Source organism: Amphiura filiformis, chromosome 7 (genome assembly GCF_039555335.1).
Source record: "Amphiura filiformis chromosome 7, Afil_fr2py, whole genome shotgun sequence".
Lineage (NCBI taxonomy): Eukaryota > Metazoa > Echinodermata > Ophiuroidea > Amphilepidida > Amphiuridae > Amphiura > Amphiura filiformis.
The window spans coordinates 19,477,649-19,494,423 of NC_092634.1; the positions used below are offsets into that span (position 1 = coordinate 19,477,649).

General features: G+C 37.6%; 1 protein-coding gene across 1 annotated transcript; it reads right to left on the reverse strand.

Annotated features, from left to right (window-relative positions):
• Positions 1-1,276: 1,276 nt before the first annotated feature.
• LOC140156296 (cytochrome P450 2U1-like) lies at positions 1,277-10,967 on the reverse strand. Its single transcript, XM_072179275.1, has 3 exons — positions 10,475-10,967; positions 4,939-5,883; positions 1,277-1,887 (listed from the first exon to the last, which is right to left on the reverse strand). The coding sequence occupies exons 1-3, from the start codon at positions 10,836-10,838 to the stop codon at positions 1,706-1,708; spliced, it is 1,491 nt and encodes a 496-aa protein (XP_072035376.1). The 5' UTR covers positions 10,839-10,967; the 3' UTR covers positions 1,277-1,705.
• Positions 10,968-16,775: the final 5,808 nt, after the last annotated feature.

Below are 16,775 nucleotides of genomic sequence, written 5' to 3' on the forward strand. Positions count from 1 at the left end.
CAGATCGAGTGCCACTGATGTAAAAGCAATTTCCAAATAAAAACTTGAAACTTAAAAACTACAACACTTTCATGGTGGTAAATGAAATTATTTAAAACCCCGGTTTAAAACAAATAAAATAAAATTTTGCACACATCCAATTTTCCTGACTTCATTCGAACGAGTGCTCCCTAGTGTTACCCTCAGCACTTCCCTGTTCAGACTTTGTCTGATGGACAATTAAGGTTATACGATGCATTGTTGGTCGAAGCAGCAGAAAACAAAGTAGTTCACAGCACCTTGCAAATGGTAGTGAGCTTTAGCAAAAATTGCATTGCTCAATAAGCCCAATCGGCATTGGAAGTTTGCAATGCTTGTGGGACACATTTTGCAGTTTTGGGACACTTTGTCCTTTGACCTATCGGGAAAATTCAGAAAAATTGGGGTTTTGAGCGTACAAAATATAATTTAAAACGTGTTACTAGAATAAAAACAAACCCAAACATTTGATTATTGTATAAATTAATTATTTTATTATTTATAATGATAACATTATTACAATAATAAATTAATGAATAGGCCTACAGCAATTTTCCAGATATGTCAGAGGTCAAAGTGTCCCAAAAAACCTGAAAGTTATGGCGATTAGGCTTATTCATAGCGAGCGTGTAGAATAATTCAAATATCACAGATATACTTTTGTAGGTCCTGTGGTTCTTGAGTTATGTTGTAGAGAGGGCTGAAACAATAACACTTTTGTAAAACGTACATAACTCATAAACAATAAATTAAGCAAGTTTTCCAAAGTATATGATTTGTATAATGAACTTCTGCAAAACACCAAAGTGTTATTTTTCAATAATATATTGATTCAGATAAATGAAAATCTGCTTCGACCAACAATACCTCGTATACCCTTAAACCCATATTCACATTCATGCTGCACCCTTTATATCCCGGCATGTTTGACAAATATCATGAATGTGACCTTGTGAAGTGGTAATTGTGTTTACTCTATTGACCCAGCACCTGAAATGATAACTGTCTCCTCTCTAAACTGAGAAGTTAACTGCCCTGTGAAAAACCATGGAAGTATGGAAAAACAAAACAAATTTCACGTGATAATTTCAATTTTATGTCCAGAATGGTACAACATTATTGTGCAAAGTGTAAAGATAATAACAATGAAGCAAACATCAAAATAATGTCAAATAAGATTGTCAAAAAAGATGGTCAGAAAAGGTGGTCAGAAAAGGTAGTCAGAAAAAGTGGTCAGGTTATGGAAATTCCCAATTTTTTGGGCCTTGTGGAATCTAAATATTGACATTTGACCGTTTCCCCTATTACTCAAGATATGTCATTTTGAAGCCTTGAACGAGAGGAATGCATTGGTATAATTATTAACAAGATGTGACTAACTTTGATATTTCACCACCTGCTTTATCGGCTATGTTTCTGTGTGTGCTGTTGGGAGATGGGCGCATATGTGAAATATATTCAGTTGCAATTAGTGGTGAGTGATTTCATGAATTCACTGGGCTATGATTACAATGCACAAGTGGCAGAGTGGCACAACTAAGCTATGTGTTACATGTATTTGTGAGAGAGGAGGTATTTTGCATATAATTATTTTGCTTCATACCAGAAATGACCCCAAGGTTCATGAAGTTTACTTCTGTTCACGTAGTAACCAAGGAAACTTTTTTTCTTGATATCAGATTGCATTTTACATTCTGATATCAAATTTGATAGTATATGGTTTTGGTACAAATGTTGTTCCGTACGTTCCTTTGAAGGTTATTGGTGGCGTATCTTCTGGTTTGACTAGTGAATAGCGGTGGAGAAGATGAGAGAAAAAGACAAACAGCTGCATTTTAGCCAAGGTCTGACCAAGACAGATACGACGCCCTGTAAGAAAACGATATACGTATTTTAAATACTAGTACATATTTTATATGTTTGATTTTAAGAGCTCGGTCACCCACATTTGCAAACTCAAAAATACTGTGTAAAAGTGGGTGATCGAGCCTTAGGGGTTGTGCAATAATTATGTGTACCCCCAGGGTGGTGAATTCTCAAAGTGGTCTGCCAAAAATAGCTTGCCCCCCCCCCCTTTCGACGTGGCCAAAAAAACCTTTGCCCCTCCCCTTTTGACGTGCCAAAAATCTTTGCCCCCCCTTTTGACGTGCCAACAAATCTTTGCCACCCCCCCCCCTTTACACACTAAGATTTTGGGGAACCCGAATTTAAGACCTTAAATTGTCTTATCATATAATGCGAGCGCAGTAGGAAATTTTGCATATTTGAACGTGTTCCTAATGTTTTCCTACACCTTTTTAGGGTGTTATATAGAAACGGTGCTCAAAATATCTGTGCCAAAAATCACTTGCCCCCCTTTCGACGTACCTGCCAAAAATTGCTTGACCCCCTTTCGACCTGCTAAAAATGCTTGCCCCCCCCGTTCTTGGTCTGCCAAAAAATCTTGCCCCCCCCCCCTACAATTCACCACCCCGGGGATACACATAATTATTGCACCACCCCTTAACACTGCTTGTGTGTCATTGTTTGAGCGAGTGCAGACATATTGCCGGAATACAGACGGTGTCAAAATAATAGCCAACAGTTTCCAGTGCTTTTGGACAAGACTGTATAATTAAAATATATTTTAAGGTCCACCTGATTTTTAGATTTAATGTTATAAACAACCAGAACTAAGAATTCTGGTTATTGCAAGAGGATTATATAGACTGGTTCTGCGTAAAAGTTGGCAACCAGCTTATTTATCAATTATGTTTTAATTTGGGTATGCTGAACTCGAATCAAAGAGACCCCCGAATGACAAATTCATTTTATTCCAATAAGACTTTTAAAAATGTCAAATTATACGTCTGGCCCACGGATCCCAAAAATGTAAAGTTTGTGCTTGCATGTCCTATAGAGGTTATGGGGCACAAAAGGTCTTGTTACCTAGCTGGGGGGTTTTCAACCCCCCGAGCTAGGTACTGTTTTGCTATCCGATTCTTCTTTCTTTCTTCTTCTGGCAACAAACTTTAAAATGCTTCTCCTCCTACATGTTCCACCCTAAAATTACGTAACTTGCATATATGTATCGGCTATATCCAATGCCCATAGTGTCTAAACAGAATTGGGGTCAAAGGTCATTAAAGGGCATTTCTGGTATTTAACCAAATATCTTCAAAATGCTTCTTCTGTCACATATTATATAGTACAATGATGTCATTTGCATATATGCATCGGCTATACCACACGCCTATAACGTGTATACGGAATTGGGGTCAAAGGTCATTAAGGGGGTGAAATCTTACAATTGCAATATCTGGACATATGTAATGGGTATGGCGCTCAAACTCGGTGAAAACAGATCTCATGACCAGGGGAACATTTTGCAGGGGTCAGGTCAAAGGTCATACAGAGGTCAAATTTTAGAAGTGCATTTTCCAGACACCTGTAAGGGGTACGGGGCTCAAACTTGGTGACAACAAACTTGATAACCAGGGCAACATTTTTGGAACACTTTGCAGGGTCAGGTCAAAGGTTATCTGGGGTCAAATCTTATAATTTCATTTTCTGAATATCTGTAAGGGGTATGAGGCTCAAACTCAGTGACAATAAATCTCATGACCAGAGGAACATTTTGCAGGGGTCATGGCAAAGGTCATGCAGAGGTCAAATCTCAGAAACATATTTTCTGGACATCTAGGGCTCAAACTCTGTGACAACAAAGTTGATGACAGGGGAACATATTTGGAACATTTTGCAGGGGTCAGGTCAAAGGTCATCTGGGATCAAATCGTAAAATTGCATTTTCTGGACATCTGTAAGGAATACGGGACTCAAACACAGTGACAACAGACCTCATGACCAGGGGAACATTTTTGGAACATTTTGTAGGGGTCAGATACCTCCACAACACCAACACGCCCAGCTAGGTTTGTGGTCTATGACCACCATTTGCCACTAGTTTTTCTTGTTTTGTACTATCTGCGACCAAGTTACACAGCAAAGAGTTAAAAGATATGTGGGATTCAATAGGATTTAATGGCATTTATATTAACAGTAATCTTCGGAACTTCACATCGCAGATAGTAAAAACTATTCATTTCATGAATCCCTTGAACTTGAGGAACAGCTTTAATTTTTCACCCCCTATACAACATGCAAATTGACCTTGGACCTGTTGAGCATCATAACTTGATAACTATGTCCTACATGCAAATATGTTACATGTTTGTGATCCTTAGAGTAGACCCAGACGTATAATTTGACATATTTTTGTAAAATGAATTTCGGGCATGTTTAATTACCCCCCGTATAATCATGTAGGGATTTATTTGGGGGGTTCTTTTAGGATCACGTGGTTCACATACAGCTTAGCAGTCAAAATACAGCATACCCGAATTAACGAAAATAAGTTAGTTGACAGCTTTTACATGAACTTGCCGCTTGATGCTTAAAAATAAACACATTAGAACCAGACTTATTATGATATATTTTGAAGAAGCTTTTTTTACACATTATGTGATTTTCACATAACAGCAAAAAAAGCTCACGGTCGAAGTTCAGGCTGTAAAACTAGAAAATCTTACACTAAAAGACAAAAATTCATGCCTAATTTTAACCAGGATTTTATTTAAAAGGTATATCAAAGCACTACATGGTTTTATCTGAGAAAAAAAATCTTTGTGTTTTATTTGGCCCAGAAAATTAATTTCAAAGTAAAAAGGCGTATCTCTGAATTGTGTTAATTTAAACAATCGATGACTTCCAGCGCGACAATAGAGGGCTGTCAGTAGCGTTCTGAGTGAATGGGGGGGGGGGCGCGAGATAGGAGGCGTTATAAAGAAATCAGGAGTTACACAAAATTGAAGTAGGTGCACCGACGTATTCATGACCCCACAGAAGAACATTTAAGCATAATTATACGAACTGTTTACTTACCGACTCCAAAAGGACAAACTTCTTCTCTCTCAAAATATTTTCCCTCATCATTGATGAACCTTTCCGGTTTAAATTGGTCAGGCTCTGGGAACATATTGGGATCTCTCATCACAGCATATAGATTTGAAACAATAGTCGCGCCCTTCGGAATACGGTATCCATGAAGTGAGGTCTCATCACTGGCCGTATGAAAAACGCTTAGTGGTAGCAAAGAAACATGACGTTGTATCTCAAGAAGGGTTGCTCTGGTGTATGGCAGTTGCTCTTGATCAGAAACTTGTGGTAGTCGATTGCGGCCAATAACTGAATCCAATTCCTCCTGAATTTTCTTCTGGATATCTGGATATGCCATCATGTACAAACAACACCAATCCAAAGTCGTGGACGTGGTGTCAGTTCCGGCCATAAACAGCAGATACAATTGAGCTCGCATGTTTTCATCTTGGAGATATGAACAGGGGTCATCTGATTTCGGTGCAGCACTCATTGCTTTCAGATACTCATCTATGAAATCCTTGGGGTTTTCGACATCAAAATTTTCTCGGTGTTCCTCGATACGTTTGTCAAGGAAATCAAGAACATCTTTCATAAGATGTAGCATTTCTTTAGTGTCATTATTTGGATAGTATTTTGGAAGCATGACAGACCACCCTCCCGAGCCAACTAGGTGCACTAAACGGGAATTGGATTCACTAAGAAAGCGGAAGTTTTCATCATCATAATCATGACGCTTTCCAAACACGACAGCAAATAGTACATTTGTTGAACAGTTGACGAGGAAGTGATGTGGGTCAAAAGGTTTGCCCGCGAGAGCATCCAACTCCTGCAAGAGGATTTCGGATTCCGCTGCGATGTTAGCCTCAAAGCTTCGCTTCCCGATGCCAAATCCTCGAAAGGTATGCAAAGCAAATTTCCTGTATTCGGCCATGTGTTTATACGAATGAACTGCAAGTAATTAAAAGTAATAATAATGGTGACATTTTAGGTTTCATATCACTTGCTTTAAGATTTGCAATATCTTTAAAATAACAATCGATCGAATTACAAAACTGGACCATGGGCCAAGAAACGGCTTTCTCGTTTGGTAAAATAAGAGTAAAATAAGTTGGGGAAATTGAAAAACAAGACAAAAATAAAAACCCGAATAGCCCTTTAAGACCAAAACGTGACGAAGTGCTCCTTTACCAAAACTTAGAATATCCCTTGACAAAACTTTGAACGCCCGTTGAATTTATATGAAGAAAAATTATCCAATTGCACCACGGAGACCCCTTAAAACCAAATTAACGAATACCCTTTCACACCCCCTTACGACCCATTCTATCAATCGCTAGCAAACTCTGGTGGCGTTTTCACAATCGCTACCAACGTGCAGTTGTGGCTAGCGTCCAGTTATATGTGCCCCCCCCCCCCCATTGCAATTGTGTGGATATATGGTCGAATCCAACGAAAAGTGTACACGGCATGTTCAGGGCCATAACTTAAAAGTATTAATCAATTGGCATTCGTTTTTGTATTGTGTTTATTCGCCTTGATCATACGCTTCGCGCCATATATAATAAGACCCCTTCTGTGAAAAACTTAGACACAGAGACCCCAAAACATGCTATTTTTACCCATTTTTCAAAATATTTCTTAAAGTATTTTAAAAACATCTAAATCAGTTATGAAAAGAAGTCATTGGATTGAATCTAAATTGATTTCCTGAAAGGTGTGTATTCAAAGATTGCCTGTTCAATTTTTACATATTTGTACATAATTATGAATTTTTGTGATAATTTTTGAGTGGTATTTTTTTACATTACCTACGAATACAATTTTTCATAGCACTAGATATATCTTTAAAAATGGAAATCACTAATAAATGCGCAATTGATACAAGCTTTGATATGTCCAATACTGAAATGCATTGCATTCGGACATCTTTATTATTGTGTTTAGCTGCCAGAAATTCTAAATGGCACAAAGGTAGGTTTGGTAAAAAATATGCATTACCTCCGAATACATGTTAAAAGCTGTGCCATTTCCACAAAGTGAGAGAATAGTAAACAATAGTTAAGCAATAGGTGCAGGGTAACACACTCTTTATTTCTACCAAGTTTCAATAGCCTGCGTTTAAATATTTCTGAGATGTCAACAATAAAAGCAAGTATTCGTAGGTAAATTCCGGTAACCGAATGTTACCTACGAATACAATTAGACATCATGACAGTATTGTGAAACACCGCCATTCATGCCAATGCCCATATTGGTACATAACGAAGGCCTGTATGTTTGCTATCAAATCATATGTCAATGAAAGTTGCGAATTCACATACATGCCCACCATGCAAAAGTGAATACGGATTAATTGTTGAAAATTATGTACTGAAATAGACGACGGTCTGCTCATTTGAAAGAAAAATCAGATTCAAAGGAGATTAGAAGGGGATAAATACTGTACTTGGATTTGTCAACTGTCACGTGTGCTTCATTTTAAATGTTTACCGACCTTCTGGTTTCTGAGTAATTTGTGTCCAAATTGGTTTATTCGAAGGTAACTTTTGACGTTTTCGCTAAGGTTACCTACGAATACCATGGAAAAAACGACTGTTCTCATTGTCTCATGATCTAGACAACACAGTGATGTACCCTGGTATAAAGCTAATTGTAGTTGCCCTCAAACGAAAGGCCACAAGACGTAACTGACTCCAAGATGGACTTCACAAGTCTGCAATAACGGTTTTAAGCGATTTGTGTGCAATTAAGCAAATTAATGTCTTACTTCAATCCTCTTTCAACCGCTGATGAAGTTTTGATTGCGATATCCACCAAAAGTCTAATTCTTACCTACAAATACTGAAATGTTACTTACGAATACAACATAATACATGACATGTGTAATGAAGTGTCCCTACCAATGGAAATTAATTGTCAAAACTTTAAGCGGTACCCCAGGACACTATTATTACCCATATACGGATTCATTCAACAATTATTTATTATGTAAAATTGCTGATTAACTACTTGTATATCAAAATGAAGTGGTCAAAATCTTGCTAAAAGCATCAAAAAATTTTTGATCTAAGGTAATAGCATTTATTCATTTGGACGTACCATCTGAAAGAGATCTAAAACTACCATTTTATTAATTCATTACCATAATAGCCAAATTTAAACCTCTAAACTCAATATAGATATTGTTAAATCGCTCATGTTACCTACGAATACCCGGGTTTCTTCACCTTTTCATTGTATAAAGCGTTAGGTGTATGCGTATAATTTCTAATATTCTTGAAAACATATATCCTACTCGTTCTTATACAATGTGTAAATTGATTCATACGCATTTGATAAATAAAATACAGAAACTGACCTAAACTTCATTTTCAAAAATAAACTAGCATAAATTGACTAAGATCATATTGATCGCGTTATAAAAATAAAAACAAATATTTTCTGGTTGAGCTAGCATTTTCCTGACACCCTGTGGTCTACATTACACGAAAAAAGCGTTAATGGGAATATTCCATTTGCTTTAGGTTGATTAGTATTGCGATAGTGAAAGCATCCTAGTGGTATTCGTAGGTAACATTGGGTTTTGATATCACATTTACTATCACACGTCCTGGATTTATTTTTCAAGATTAGTAATGGCACTTTTGGTTCCTATAAGGCCAATATGTCATCAATCAATGGGCAAAAGGAAAAAATTGTGGAGACATTTTTATTTCGGACTTTTATTTTTGGCCCGTGGACACTTTTGGTTGGATTCGACCATATATATAGTGCGAGCAGGAAATTTTGCATATTTGAACGTTGCCGTACTGTTTTCATGAGGCTTTATAGAGCTTTTATTTTAAGTCGCTTGATCTCCCCTTTACCATGTTTAGTCCTTCCAAAAAGTGGCTTACCCCCTTCAGATTGCCAAGCCCCCCCCCCCCACCACCACCAATTTACCCTCTCCGGGGATCATAATTATTGCACAGTTACGTTCACTATTTTAGGCTGAACACCATGGTCCAGCAAAGTCATACCCTGGTGATTATCAGATGAGTTATCGCGAACGATATTCATATCGTGCCTTCTATTTTATCCTTCTCTGTGCATGCTTGTTAAATTATAAAATATTACTTTTCGGAACAGCAACCGGCAGTGCCTTAGACTTCCCACATAGAAAAGTACAAATTCGAGATTCCGTCGTTCATTAAACTTAAGGGGGTACTACACCCATTGATTTTTTTTGGCATTTTTTTGCATTTTGTGAAGAAATTACAAAAAAAAATTGGACAAAGTGGTATGCAAAATGAAGGGGCCAATCTTCTCGTTTTATTGGTGGCATCGGTATCAACGTAGCTTACATGCTTTTAAAAGTAGAAGCCAAAAGGTGGTACATCACTGATGATTTAAATTCACTTCATTTTGGAAAGCTTACTATCAACGGATTTCGTTAAAATTTTGGATATGTGTTGCTAACACATTAGGGAAATAAAGTTGATATGTAAAATGGGAATAAGTGGTTCCTGATTTCTTTTATGACTTCATGAACTTGGTGCTCCACAACTATCAAAAAAGGAACTGGTTAAAATGCTTCTATTTTCAATGTTGAGCTATAGTTTGTATTTTTAACTTGCGACATTATTTCACTGAAACTTAATTAAGCCACAGGTAACAGGTTACCACAACCATACTACAGCAATGTTGAAAAAAATTGTATTAATTTCTTGTCACCTATACCACCATATTGGGTAGTTTTCCGTAAGCTTAACTTTTGTGATTTTGGTAACTATTTTATATTTATTTGTGAAATCCATCTCAACTAGGCATTCTAAATTGTACTCACCATTTACATCCCAAGGTATATTAGTATATCCACCTTGCACTTCTCGATATATATCCAGTTAAAGACAGAATATCAAAATTATGCCTCATTATGATATCACAGACTCTCACATGTGTATTCAAAATTGATGCTTAAATTTGACCTGAACCAATTGACCTATAACCTGACATATGGTGACCTGATAGCCTTTTCTTAATGACTATGCATCCATTGTGTAAGTGTTTATTTAATTTAATCAGTGTTATATATTTTGCATGCACCACTAGATTTTCTATAGAGAGTATAACAAAGGATTTAATGTATTCTATTCATGTACCCTACTTGAACATGTTGAATATGGTTTGTTATGAAACACGCATCTGAGTTACTAGGATACAGTAAACAAAAAATATATAGGGCTAAAATGACTTACTAAAATGGTTTAAAAACACTGTGTATGTAGATATATTTTATAAGTTCAGGACATGAGGTGATGAACATATTTATGTACTTCATAAATTTGCAAGAAAAAAAAAAAAGAAGAGGGGTACTGATGAAAATCAGGGTATTATTCCCCCTTAAGAAGTCATATATTTAATTTCCATGGGCACTAGGTATGAATAACGTCATGGAATACATGAAAATGGGTTTTAATTTTAAGATAATGTAATTAATTTTATTTTAAGAATTTTTATGCATAACACCACAACGTCATGAACATAATAGATAACTTACACATACTGCCAACCATTTTGTGTTCAAGCTCATTATTGTGTCCCTTGTTGGTATGTAGTGGATTATTGTTTGATTCCTTTATGATTCCAAAATCGTTGATCACCACAAACACAAGTCCAAATATGTCAAAACTGCAAATCTTCCCGTATTTCTGTCCCAGTCGTGTTGCAAGCAGGTGCATTTCTTCCTTTTTGTAAACCATGGACCACATCAGCTGAGGACCGAAACCAATGATTGGGAAACGCCATGGTCCTGGTGGCAAATTACGTGGCTGCTGCATCCACCAGACAACCAACAGAAATACCAACACCAGCACCAAAAATGACTTCACATTCACCAAATCATCATGGTAGTCAACGACCATTTTGTTGAAGAAGCGGGGACAATTTGGTTTGAAAATTATTAATTATATCCTTGATATAAGCTGCTAGTTTTCAGAAATGTAGCAGATGCAGCATTTGTAATTGGAAGGGATATCGATATATTGTGGCAATCACTAGAACTACAGTATAGATACATGTAGTTAATAATAATACGCACCATGGAATTGAACTTTCACACCATTGTATGACTTTAAGGGAAGCACCATTATAATCAAGGGGGGGTTAGTTGGGGTCAGGACAATTTTGTTAGCACCTCGGTGAAGGAAAATATATTTTTAGCACCTTGGTGAAGCAATTTTTTTTCAACACCTCGGCGAGGCAAATTTTATTACTCCTCGGTGATTTTTTTTTTCTTTAATAAAAGTTGAAGAATTTGTGTAACGAATAATGTTTAATATAAGACCATATTTTTACCATTTTTACGTTTTTAGCACCTAACTTTTGCGTGCTGCAAAAAGCATTATTTTTAGGTTAAAATGATCAGCCCCCGATAGACAGGGCATTTATGACAGGTTGTTGACACGTTAATTAGTATCTATCATTCATTTGGGAGTTCTACACAATTGAGCACGCATGTTTTCTTCTTGCAGATATGAAAATTCACCGTAAGGAAGGCATGTCAATACTTTACTTAATAAGAGCCAGTGCTCTCTACCTGATTGTAGTGATCCTGTCTAGGGTGTGCGCTCTTGAAGCAGCAAGTCCCTGATTTGTTGTTTAATGGTTTATGGAATGATTTGGGGCCATAGTGGTCAGCGACAACCTGTAAAGTGTGCTGAGGCTTGTGGATCAACGTCTAGGCGTTGTGCCTGTGCGTAGCGCACTATAAATCACTGCGCTTTTCTTTTTTTTTTTTTTTTTAGGTTGGCAAATAGTTTTGGAAATTTCTTTGTGAACAAAGTTGACAAAATACGTAAAGATGTTGACAGTAAGAGTTCATGTTCTTGTAAGGTTGATCTTGACAGTTGTAGCAGCTGCCAAGATCTTGTTGTTAGATCTGATCAAAGTGTCTCTGTTCCTTCTCTCTCTACTTTCCGTGCACTGTCTGATGATGATCTTCATCAATTAATAATGAAATGTCCATCCAAAACTAGTGTCTCTGATCCTATGCCTACTTGGCTATTAAAACAACATCTTACTTTGCTCCTACCTGTGCTCGTGAAGATCGTTAATTCATCCTTAACCACTGGTATTTTTCCTTCTCACCTAAGAAAAGCTGTTATCACGCCTGTGTTAAAGAAACCATCCCTTGACAATCAACAGTTATCTAATTACCGTCCCGTCTCTAACTTGCCCTTTTGGGGAAACTCAGAGAAAGCTGTCTCTGCTCAGGTATCGTACCATGTCAACAGCCATGACCTGTCCGAGCCACTCCAATCGGCCTACCGGACAGGTCATAGCACTGAGACAGCCCTCCTACATGTTCACGATCAAATAATGAGAGCTGTTGATGGCCGGAAAGCTGTCTTTGTTGTGTTACTTGACTTGACCGCCGCATTTGATACAGTTGATCATGGTATTCTATTGCGGCGGTTGAGTCAAGAATTTGGTCTCACTGACACTGCCTTGAATTTTTTCAAGACCTACCTGACCAACAGAACTAGTCAGGTTTTTGTTAAGGGCACGTTTTCCGAGACTGCTCTTCTCAAACATGGTGTACCCCAAGGGTCTGTTCTCGGGCCACAGGCTTTCTGTTATTACACTATTCCTATGGGTCAGATCATTCGTCACCATGATGTTCAATTCCATTTTTATGCGGATGATGTTCAGTTGTTCGGCGTCTTTGATCCTGCTATACCTGGTGATGCTGCTTGTGCCCTCTTTAAACTCATTAATTGCATCAATGAGTTGAGGGTGTGGCTTCAGAGTAACAAGCTCAAGCTCAATATGGCAAAAACTGAATATTTCATTGCCGCCTCTGCTACTCATTATGAATTGGTGAAGTTTTACACTCTTCACCTCGATGAGCATGTTATCAAACCCTCCGCCTCAATAAAAAATCTTGGCGTTGTATTTGATGGTGACTTGAAGATGTCCGACCATGTCACTCAGCTTTGTAGATCCCTTAATTGGCAACTACGGAATCTTGGCAGGATAAGACGTTTCATTGACTTCAACACGTGTAATAACATTGTGCGTGCCCTTATATTGTCTAGGATAGATTACTGTTCCTCCCTCCTTAATGGCATCCCTCAAAAAAACATTCAACGTCTGCAGGGTATCCAGAACAAATCTGCCCGCCTCATCTTCCAGAAGCCCAGATTCACTTCCACATCCCCATTACTTGCTCAGCTTCACTGGCTTCCTGTGGCTGAACGAATTAAATTTCGTACGCTTGTCCACACTTACAAATGTGTCAATCTGGATTCTCCTGAATACCTCTCTTCATTGCTCCATATCCGCCAGTCCTCATACTATCTCCGATCGGCTGGTAACTCGCTTGTTATCCCCAGAACCTTCAAACTGGCTGGGGATACTGCCTTTTCTGTGGCTGGCCCCAGTCTTTGGAATAAGCTGCCAATAGTCATCAGAATGGCCCATAGCACTGGGACTTTTAAAAGTCTCCTTAAAACTCATCTCTTCCCCCAAATATGATGTTTCCCTTCCTTCTGTCTTCTTCTCGCGCCTCGCATCCCTTGGAAATTTGTGCGCGTTATAAGTTCAGTATTTATTATTATGTGCACTCAAGTAGCCAAGTTTTGATTTACAGATAGGGTACCTACTATAAGATCGACAGTGGCGGAGATGAGCACATTTTGTTCTGATTTAATGAAAACAATTATATTTTGGACAATTAATATACGGTAGTCCAAAATGAATGTAAAGGACCAGTACACGCGAAGAGCCCAAGTTGAATTTTACCATATTTTGGTCCAAAACATGGTGTTTTCGGCTAAAAAGTAACATGCGCGGGCCCATCGGGCCCAATGATAAATCCGGCATAAATTTCTTTTTGACATTGGGTGGACTTTGGTGAAAATTTGTGAAGAAGATTGAATCAAGTGTTTTGGGTCACGGAATAACTATTCATATAAAAACAAATGTGAACAAAATACTTACCATTCGAAGCTGAAATAATAATTATGACGAAAACTGGAACAAATTCACGCGAAGCGCGAGAAAATTTGCAATTTGAAAGTTGAAATATGAGGCTGAGTTTTTTTTCTGGTGTGAGGTGGAGCAAATTGGGTTTTTTTAGTCTGAGGTGGAGCAAATTTCTTTTTTTGCTCAGATGGCGAGGCAAGTGTTTTTCTCAAAAAACTACCAAGCCCCCCTTGATATCAAATGGTGCGTCCCTAACATGAGTATTATGAATAGAATGATCACGTATTCCCACGCAAAACCAACTTGTCAGAATAATTATTCAACCATGGCATATCATTCACCAAGGACTAATAATAGGCAACATTCCTTAAGGGGGTACTACACCCCTGCCCAATTTTGTGCCCATTTGTGCATTTTTCTCAAAAATTATAGCGCATTCGGGACAAGTAAGATATGTATATTATAGGGGCAAGGACTACAACTACTGCACTGGAAATTTTTATTTCAGCACAGACAACATTTGTGGAGTTACAGTCAAAAATGAGGAAAACCAATATTTGATCAATAAATCAATAACTACTTGCTTTGAGTTGCTGAATTTTCAGTACAGTAGTTGTAGTCCTTGCCCCTATATTATACATATCTTACTTGTCACCAATGTGCTATAATTTTTGAGAAAAATGCAAAAATAGGCACAAAATTGGACAGGGGTGTACCCCCTTAACCTAAATAACTGTTTTGAAAACCTTAAAAAACTACTAAGGGACGCACCACTCGATATCAAGGGGGTTGGGTAGTTAGGGTCGTGACAATTTTTTATTTAGCACCTTGGTGAAGCAAAAAAAAAATTAGCCCCTCGATGAAGCAAAAAAATAAATTAATACCTCGGCGAGACAATTTTTTTTTTACTCCTCGGTGAGACAATTGTTTTTTCGATTTGTGAAATTATGACCATATTATTACGTTTGCCACAAAAAACATTATTTATATGTTAAAATGAGTTAACATCAGGGGCATAGCCAGCTTTCTTGGTCGGGGGAAATAAATATGTCAGTGGAGGAAAAGACAACAAAATCTGATCATCAATTTGACCCGGTATTATCCGTGGGATATATACATAAACCGTTTATTAGAGAGACTGTACATACATCTTTGAGCTTCCAAAAGGGCTTTACTGGGACCATATGCGCGAGTAGCGCGCAAAAAATTGGTATTTTACACTCATTATGGTCCATGATGGGGTACATTTTGGTGGAAAGCAGGCTCCTTGCCCCTTTTCTATTCCTTTGTCTTCCCGATTTTCTCTTTAATTTTTGTTAGGTGGGCACTTTTCTCTTTCATTGTCAGGGGGCAGTCTTCCCTTTGACCACCCCCACCCCTCCGCTGGCTACGCTACTGGTTCACCTGGTGAGGTTTTACTTTTTGCACATAGCGCGGAACTTTACATTTTTCAAAGGAGATCCATGTCTTAGGATTATTTTCTTCAAAACACAGATTTTTCACCAAAGAAAACATACCCAGATTCATCCCCACTGCCATGCATGGCTCCCAATCAGCCATGTGGCATAGATATCTATTGACATTGGGGTGGAATTGGTGAAAATCTGTGAAGTATAGTGAATCAAGTGTTTTCGCTTATCGAATAATTTTTCATAAACAAATGCGCACAAAATATGAACCAGTTCGAAGCTAAAATAAATATTCTTGATGAAAAATGGGGTAAATTTGCGCGATGCGCGAACAAATTTGCAATTTAAAAGCTATATGAGGTTAATTATTCTTCACTAACCATGCTAACTGTGACACTAACTGTCCGAGTTCGAGGTGGAGCAATTTTTTTGGATCTAAGGTGTAGCAATTCTTTTTTTTTTTGATCAGATGGCGCGACAAATTAAAAAAAAACCAAAAAAACAACTACCTAGCCCCCTTGATATCTAATGGTGCGTCCCTATCACGCCATTAGCTTGGTATATACGTCTAGCCCTCTTCTTTTGTTCCATTATCTATTGTATTTCTTTTGTTCAAAGTCTGGTCAACTAGCTGTCGATTATATCAAGTAATGTGGACAGGTCAAGATAATCTGGACAGGTCAAGATAATCTGGACAGGTCAAGATAATCTTGGTCAGGTCAATAAATTTTGAACAAGAGAAGTACATGTTCATATTTAGAAACACTGGCCACATTATTTGATTTGTTGGACATTTCAACAAACTTAAAATGCATCAAAGTACATTATGAAGTGATCAAACTAGAGAGGGCTCCAATTTTGACTTTTACATATTTTACACGATCAGCATAAATTATTATGCAAGTTTATGCATATTAGATTTAAATGAAGATGGTAAACAATACTTGTGTGTATTGAATGACACAAAGAACACCTCTATTGAATAATGCAAATTAGTTTGTATTATGTCTCTTAAAGCCTGTATAATTAGGACGGGGATGTCAATCTACCTTTGCCCCCCCCTCCCAACTAACGCAGATTCCGACAAAGTAGATAACAAAACAGAGCCATGAGGTCTTACAAATTAAGTTCAACCAAGGATATTTTGCACCTAAAATGCAGTACATTACAGGCCACAAGACTAGCTGTAGAAAAACTAGTAACTACAACAATCCGCGGCCTAACCCCAAACAAAATAGGTCGAGGAGGGTACCCAGGAATATGCGTTGATTTGGTTCAGGACATTTGTGATAAGTATATTAAAGATAAATATATATTCTATGGTGTTAAATGAGTTACCGTCATATCTAGGTAAAACACACCCACTAGACCTTTGCACTATTTACATATTCATTATTAATATTACGAATATGTATAAAGAGTTAATAAGGCTATCGAGTGAATTGAATAGAATCTCCCGTTAAC